Here is an 8861-nt window from a genome sequence, read left to right as displayed (position 1 = left end):
TACACAAGAAGGGGAAAAAAATGCAAGGGCACTTGTTCTAAAGACATATTTCATCTATATTTCTATTCATAATGAAATCGCTCAGGAATCACAAAAACTGTGTCAATTTCCTGGTGAGAAGTCATTTGACCTTCTTTTCTTCTCTCAACTTTTGGCAAACCAGCACAGTATCACCAGTGCCCTGAGTCGAACACTGGTGCAGAAATTGGTAATAAATTAAATTAGGGTTCCTCCAAACATTGGACATCCATGGGCATCTTTGAATAGCTATATCAGGTCAGCAACTTGTTTCGTTTTTGTTGTTTGCTTGTTATGTGATGGACTGACGACTTGTCCAAGGTGTACCCTGCCTCCCGCCCAGTGATACCTGGAGATACGCAAAATCCATCCATCCATCCATCCATCCACCCATCCATCCTTATGGATCCTTATGGATGGGTGGATGGATGGATGGATGGATCTATCTATCTCTAATTTTGATTAGTTGCACTTTTATGCTTGCTCTCCAGTAAATATTTTAAGGCTTTATGTTTAAGGCTCCAATTGAACCGATTTCCATATTCAGAAGATGTGTTTTGATCGAGAACATAAAACCAGCAAAACCTGAAAGAAAATCATCTCTCAGAGCTTAAACCAGACGTCTGAAGTCGTGGTTCCACTCTTTCCCACCACCCCTGAAAGCAGCGCGGCAATCAAGCCCCGCCCCGGTCACAACCCCCGTGGTGAAACGTCACATCCACGGCTGTTTGCGTGAAGTGTTTTCTTGCTGCAGCTCCAACTCGCCTGCAGAGCGAGAGTCTCCGAGGGGTGAAAGCGAGGGAAGAAGCGCAGTGAAACCAGGAGGAGGCGGAGGAAGTGGGGGATCCTTCACATCAGAGAAGAAGCAGGAAGGAGAAAAGGAAATAATAAAGCGCGCCCTGACAGAACAGATTAGGTGTCCGCGGTAAAGAGAAACCGGAGAGTCGCCTCTCTTGCGCTGGAAAATGGAGCTACCCGCCGCTGGAGAGCACGTCTTTGCGGTGGAGAGCATCGAGAAGAAGCGCAGCAGAAAGGTTCGCTTTTTACGCACATGCATGTGGAAATGTGGCTGATTGTCTTCTCTGTTTGATATAACTGACTGCATGTTTATTATGCTTTATAAAGATATTTCTCTAATGGTGACGGTGCAGCGCGACTAAAGTAATCTTATCCCGTTTGCTCTCTCTCTTTCTCTCACAGGGGAGGGTCGAGTATCTGGTCAAGTGGAGAGGATGGTCTCCAAGGTGAGCCCGCCACTGAATGAATATAACATTGCTTATCATCACGACATGGCATCAAAAAAAAAAAAAAAAACGAGCGAGCGAATGTGAGAAATGTTGCGAACGTGGGCGCGCAGATGGGCGGTTTGCGCGTTCTTGCTTCTGGGCGCCCGACTCGTTGGCCCCGATGATGAATGTGGTTTTATGATCTGTGCGACTCCCAGCGTGCCAATTAGAGGACGGAGCTTCTGTATTTGGGGGCGATGTTTAGAAACCGCCTGTAGATGTGGATTTGGGATCTGTTTCTCAGCGCGTAAAAGTTCCTCCCGATTTTTTACACTTGTATCCACTGAGGAGGGACAAGTGTCTCAGCGTGTTTACTCATGTACAGACCTGCTAAAAGGGATGTGAGGGCTCATAAATTATATTTTGAATTAGTGACAAGCAGTGCCTGTCAGTGTCAGCCTTTTTATTTAGACCAGTTTGTCCCACTGCTTTCCATCCCTCCTCTCTGCAGATACAACACATGGGAACCAGAGGAAAACATCCTGGATCCAAGGTTGCTTGATGCGTTCCAAGACAGGTGAGTTTAGAGTTGGATAAACCATCTTCAGAAGTAAGAACATATTCGAGTAAAAAACAAAACTGTTTTATAGATGCATGGTTTTCCACATTTCCGGTTCCAGTCAGAGTACTTGACCTTAACCGTCACTCATCCACAGGAACTCCCTGTGTGTTTTGTGGTTAAAACTTAGATTCCTCTTTGATTGTTCTGCATACCTTGCAGTCAGGGATGCTTAAAGTTCAGTACCTGGAGTTGTCATCCTGTTTATTTTAGGATTAATGATGATGTCAGTTTACCTGGACAAATGAAGCCATTTTGTTAAGCAGTTACTTTTTGGCACCTGGTTGTTAGTTGAGAGCCAGTGTCAAGTCATTGTGCATAAGTGCAATTTTACTTCCTCAATTAAGTTTTTCTACAGGAGATGCCAAAAGTGAACAACAACAGGGGTCATGCTGAGTTCATTAGTGGTACACTTAATAGGACAGGTACCTGGAAGAACCCATCTGGCTTTTACTGGGTGATATCTGTAAAAGATATTCTTAAAGTTTTGGTCTAACAATTCTGGGTTTCTTATGTTCTAAGGACTATAAGACATGAAAGAGAAAAATGAGCTGCAAGTTCTTTGTAAGGAGGTTTTCAATTCAATTCAAAGATACTTTATTGATCCCCGAGGGGAAATTAGAATTCCATAGAAAGTTAAGGGATTACAAGAGGTTCTCCATTCATCAAAGTATATGTCTCTGCCTTTATGTGATTCTGTTTTTTAAATTAAAAAGGTCATCGGTGCTGCTAGTTGATGTTCTAGGCCTGTTATTCAGTCAGGCTATCTGCTCTGTAAAGCTTGCAGTCAGCAGGGAAACTGGGAGCCTTCTTTAAGGCAGTGGACTGGCAGTGTGCACCAAGGGTTGAGGGAGAGTCAGGGCTGCATTAGCTTATCTTCCATACATCTTTATCTCTGACGTCTCAGTAAATATACCAGGTAACAATCCCTGATCAAGTCTACCTCAGAGTCCTTGTGATCACTTACTGTGGAGAAACATACAAGGGTGCACCTAAAATGTTCAAACTAGAAACTTAAACTTTAATGAACAGAGAGTTAATGCAGAGAGACCAATGCAAAGAAGAGGCTTTGGAGATCTAGTCAAAAAGCTTAACAGGTTCATTTTGGACAAGTGCAACGATCCTGCGGACTTTAACTGAGGCAAAGTAAAAACAGAATAAAAATAAATAATATAAGAGGAGATAAAAGGAGAATTCACCTTTTTCACTTCAGCAATTGGTATTATATTCCCCAGTTTACCAGTGTTCCCCAAATAAAAAAAAACTGACATGAGTCAAATGAGCAAAAGTGAGCTCTAAATTATAACTGGTTTAAATGTGTGTGGAAAGTGAACCCAGCCCCCCACACCCTGGAGGACAAAGCAATCCCGAACTCAACAAAAAAAAAACTGTTTTTTTACATTTCAATAAATTTTGTAGAACTGATATATTAGAGATACGCTGACGTTTCAAAGTCGTGAAGATTTGAATATCATCAGCATAGCATGATAGTGTATACAGTATTAGCCCCAGTCTAAACAAATCAGCTGTATATTGAGTATGGAAAAACTTCCTAAAGATCACGAGACACCCATCAAGATTCAAATTCGGCTCATTTCATCACTCAGCAGTGTGAAGGCCAAACTCACAGCCTTCTGATGCAAGAGGCAAGCAATACTCATGCATGCACATCATGCATGACAAACTAATATGTCTAATGTTATATTACAACGGAATTAAACAATTCAATCCATCTTTAAACCTATTCTCTGAGGGTAGTGACTACTTGCTAGTCACTACCCTCAGTGTGTGGCCTCAAAGCTGCAGGACTTTGTAATACAATTTCTCGACTGTGCTCTGTGTTAATCTGTCACTGGCTTTTCTCTCAGCCTCAGCAACCTTTAAGGTATTGGTCACACGTTACAGAGCAAACTCTACCTCTGTTTTTGCAATAACCACAAGTTCTCTGTGTAAAAAGGGGGGGGGGCGGATATTGAAACTAATTACACATTGCTCCAGGGAGCCAAATTGTCTGAATGCCGGGCTATGAAAATACACTGAGTTGTCATTGTAATTAGATGTGATTCAAGGGAGGGTGGGGGAGGAATCTGACATCACTCTTGTCTGCGGTGTTGAGTTACTGCCTTTGGAGAGGCACCCATTGAGATGGAGAAAACCTAAGGAAACTCTGACAGGGGGGTTTCCTTCACCTTCAAGTAGGATAAGCACAACCATGCAGATATTTAAGAACACGCTTCAGTTTAAAGTGATGATGAGAACAAGCTTTCAGAGTGATAGCCATTTGATTCTCGGCAAAGAAAGAGAGGAAGGGTGGGGATAATTTGCATAAGGAAGTGTCACTCCAAGTTAAAGCATGGGCTCGGTGTTTCCTAGCCGAGCCTGAGGAGGACACCCGTGACGTTTTGTTGCTATGCAACGGTGACTGACTGCCTACTGTTTCCACTCCCACAGGGAACGTCAGGAGCAGCTGATGGGATACCGCAAGAGAGGACCCAAGCCTAAGCACCTTCTTGTTCAGGTAAAAGAAATGTAAATATTTTACCCTCAGAGAAATGTGAACTATTATTATGCTGAGACTGTAACAATTCTCTGTTTGAACATTTTCATATTTATAATCACAACCTGCAGTGTTTTTATTGGGATTTTATTTGGTAGACCAACACAAAGAAGTACAAAATGATAAAGTTGAAAGGAAATAATACATTTTTTAAAATCTTTTACATAAAGAAATCCCCCCCCCCACACACACACATTAACATAAAGAGAACAGACTATTTTCGGATTTTCAGAAACCTAATTTGTAATTAAAGTCTGACTGTTTATAGAGTTATCTCAATTTAAATCCAGCTGTTTTGTGAAAGGTCTCAGAGGTTTATTAGAGAAATGTACTGAACAAACAGCATCATGAAGACCAAGGAACACAGCAGGCACATCGGTTTTTACCAGGGTTTGGTAATAAAACCATGTCCCAGGTTTTTAACATCAGTGAATCACTGTTCAACCCATTTTCTGAAAATAGGAAAAGTATGGCACAACAGCAAACCTACCAAGATATGGCCATCGATCCAAACTGACCGACAACTCTGGAAGAAGATCCATGCAGCAGGTTTGAGAATATGCTGACAGGGCAACTAAAAGTGTAACTAACTCCACAAATGAGGCCTTTTAGAAGAGTGGTAAGACAAAAGAGATACCCTATAAGACTGCAGTCTTTGTATTGACTTAGGGGAGCTGAATATTAATAAACGCTTAACTTCTCAGATTTGCATTTGTTTAAAAAAAATAGAACCGTATATACTGTCCCTTCCACGGCACAGTCATGCATCACTATGTGTTGGTCTATCACTTAAAAGCTAAAGGAAATAGATTGAAGTTTGTGGTTTTATTGTGAAAAATGCAATAAGGAACTAAGCACTTTTGTGTGGAGTGGGGAATACTAGAATACTTACCAACAGCAACAAACATTAAAAGGGATGTTATTGGTTTTTAGTTTATTAAAGCTCCACATTCCCAAATCCATGGTTGTTATTAAATGGAAATGCAAATCATTCATTTAATGTATCAATCAAGGCTCCCAAAAGGCCAAAGGATCCCCTCAGAGGTGTGTCTTTATTCTTCTCAGGAGGGAGTTTGGGTAACACATGGGATAAAGTCACCGAGGATACACAAAGCTGCAAGTGACATTCCTCTAGACTGAGGTCACAGCCACAGGAGACACTTTGAAATGTCACTCTGATCACCGGGCTGGTGCCTCGAAGAGCTGCAGAGGAACTGCAGGAGGGCTGTGTGAACATGGGCTCAAGGCCCCTGAAATAAACTGTGTACTCATTTGGGCCTCACAAGAGCCCTGTCACACATTCTGATCTCAGCATCTATGTAGCGGCACCATAAAAGCAATGCCATTTCTGTTGCACCCTAACATAGACACATATGTAGGTATCCTTAATTACATTTTCTTCTCAAAAAAACTTCCCATTCAAAGGCCACCTGATTATTTATGTCAAACTTGTGGATTTTGAGCAATTGTTATCTTGTTTTGCAGGTGCCATCATTTGCCAGGAGGTCCAACATTCTGGCAGACCTTCAGAAGGCGTCCCTGGAAGATGACAGCTGTCAGAAGTCCAGCCCTATCCAGATGATCCGTCCCCAGGCCCAGCCGTTCCAGCTGAACAGCAAGAAGCTTCACCAGTACCAGCCACTGAGCAGGGAGCGTGAGGCCGAGCAGCAGTCTAATGGCAAGAAGTTCTTCTATGAGCTCAACAGCAAGAAACATCATCACTATCAACCAGACCTGAAGCCCCACGAGCCCGTTTTCCCTAATTCCTTGGACTTCAAAGCTCCAGAGCTGGCGAACAAAGGATACAATCTCCCAGCGGTGCTGCAGCAAAAGTGGGTTCGGGACAAAGACTCAGGCTGTCTGACTAAAGTGAAGGATATCACCATGGAGTTGAAGAAACTTCCAGCCGACCTTAATGGACAGAAGGAGCCAGAGAGGGTGAAACCAAAAGAAGACGCCTCGCCACAGTCCAATGGTGTCAGCAGCAGTAAGCTAAAGATCGTCAAAAACAAGAACAAGAATGGGCGGATTGTCATTGTCATGAGTAAGTACATGGAAAATGGAATGCAGACTGCTAAAATCAAAAACTGTGATTCTGAAGGTGCTGAAAGGCCACTTCATGGAGCAGAAAGCAGCATGGAGAGACACCTGGCAAAGATGAAGCTTGTCAAAAAGCTCGGCCTCATGAACGGATTTGCGAGGCAAACCAAGGACAACCCGACCGTCCCCAGTTCTGGCATAAATGGAGATTGCTGCAAAGAAAAAGAACTGTCCCTTCAAACAGAGCAGACTTTGATGGAACAGGATAAGTCCGCCGAGGTCATGGGCGAGGGGCAGCTTTCACAGGATCAGCCTTTACAGCTCACAAACAAGCCTGATCTACTGCCCCTGCCCTCAGAGAGCGGCACTCCAGGCATAAGAGAAACCCAAAATAGGCTTCACGGACTAAAACGACATCTTTCCAACGCAGATCTTGAGGATCACGGAAGTAGTAAGAGGTTTATGAGTTGCAGGAGCATCAGCACTCTCAACACAGCTTCCTCGTCCTCCCAAAGCATCATTGTCAACCAAAATGGACACAAGAGTCCGGCTGTACAGCAGGACTATGGCTACGCAGACCAAGAGGAACCCATGGACCTGAGCATTGTCAAGTCAAGGCCCACATCTTTAGGCTGTGCTGTGATTGAGCCGGAGACACGAGCTGCGGAGCCGGCACTTTCACACAATGACACAAAAACACAGACAGACACACAAACAGAGAGCCAGACTGAAACACACAAACCCTCAGAGGAGGAGAGAGTTGATTCTGTGTCTGGCTCCCACAACCAAGCAAGTAAAGACGAGGCATTTCCTTCTTTCCAGCCTTGCCTTGGGAATATAGTGATCACGGACATTACTGCAAACTGCCTCACCGTTACTTTTAAGGAATACATCACAGCATAATACAGCTGGATTCCACCTGAGGGACTGACATACAATAAATTTGTATTTTCTGATTCCTGAATGTACAAATTAAGCATTGATGTTGTTTTCATTTTGTAAAACTCAGAGTTAAACAAAAGAAAAAATACTCTTTTAGTGCATTTCATGCATATTTTCTAAGTATCAACCCAACCTGTTGGTATTTTAAATTTCAAACCTAATCCAAGCTGCAAAGTTTTAATAATTGATGAAACTCTAGCCTAACATGCACTTACTTTTGTAGACAGTCTTCGTTTTCTATGGATCTAATTTGATTTATATACTCAGCTGTCTACTTTACAGATAACTTTGGATAAATGTAGGCTTTAAAGGGAGTTTTTGTAAGGAAGAAAATTATATTGAATCAAGGTACATTACACTGTGTCAGAGTGTGTGTGTGTGTGTGTGTGTGTGTGTGTGTGTGTGTGTGTGTTAGAGATGGACAGTTTTAAACAAGAATGTGTGCTGCTTGGATGTTGATGATGCCATTAGGCATGCTTAGACAGGCAGATAAAGAAAAATAAGCACCTTTACTGTCAATTTGTGTCATAGAAACAGGAGAGGAGAGAAACGTGGTCACCATTTGATCTGTTTGAGAAACTTGATCTCCATCGACGCCCCCTCGGATCTTAAACTGAGCACAAGTCACTTCTCTTTAGTTTGCAGCGTCTGTTTAACCTACTGACAGGGTCTTGTTTTAGTAGAATAATTTACATGTGTAACAAGGACATTTCAGATATAATTTTGTCCTTCTGGCTCCATGGGATCTGAGGTGCATTGAGGAACTCTGTGAGAATGCGAGCACTTGTATGTGCAGACTAAAAACCGAAGGCTTCCTATGATACTTATTGCAATAAAAAATGTTTTGCAAAATAATTTGTAAGGTCTGATTCTTTCTATAATGCTTAAACTCTGTGACCATCAATGTCTGGACTAACGTGACCTCAAAAAAACTGATGTTCAGAAGGCAAACTTCTATCTGGTTCTGTTGGTGGTTGATTGGTATGGGTTTAATAACAGAAGCTTGCAGTGTTTTTGGAAGAGTATTATCAAACTTTACAAGCTCTGCTGGACCAGTCTGTGCTAAGTTGTAGAGGTTAATATTAATAAATTGAAATATCACAGAAAAGTTAATTCATTTGAACAAGTCATTTCAAAATGTGAAACTCATACAGTAAATCCATTTGTTCACACATATTTCAGGCATTTGTTTCTGTTTTGATTAGGGCTTAGAAGCAAACCCGAAATTGAATTTCTCCAACAACTGCGGAATTGCATAAAACCAAATAAAGCATTTTTAATACAGAGATGTTAGCTTACTGTAAAGTACTTCCATGTACTGCAGTACAGTAAATGCATTCACTAATTGGTTGGGGCTTCAGTTGCATGAATTACTGCATCAGTGCAGTATGGCATCAGGAAGCCCAGGTTTCTGCTTTCAGCATTGTTGGGTCTGGTGTCTCTCTTCTTCCTCTTGACA

At 42.2% G+C, this 8861-nt stretch overlaps 1 protein-coding gene across 1 annotated transcript; it reads left to right on the top strand.

Moving 5' to 3' along the window:
• Positions 1–741: 741 nt before the first annotated feature.
• On the top strand, positions 742–8257 carry LOC124869156 (E3 SUMO-protein ligase CBX4-like). The gene is made up of 5 exons (XM_047366907.1): positions 742–1052; positions 1219–1262; positions 1756–1821; positions 4315–4381; positions 5906–8257. Exons 1-5 carry the CDS (start codon positions 984–986, stop codon positions 7361–7363), a joined length of 1704 nt encoding a protein of 567 aa, XP_047222863.1. The 5' UTR covers positions 742–983; the 3' UTR covers positions 7364–8257.
• Positions 8258–8861: the final 604 nt, after the last annotated feature.

This window comes from Girardinichthys multiradiatus, chromosome 5 (assembly GCF_021462225.1).
Source record: "Girardinichthys multiradiatus isolate DD_20200921_A chromosome 5, DD_fGirMul_XY1, whole genome shotgun sequence".
Taxonomy (NCBI): domain Eukaryota; kingdom Metazoa; phylum Chordata; class Actinopteri; order Cyprinodontiformes; family Goodeidae; genus Girardinichthys; species Girardinichthys multiradiatus.
Note: the sequence above shows the minus strand (reverse complement) of the source record. Positions and strands in the feature narration are given on the sequence as shown.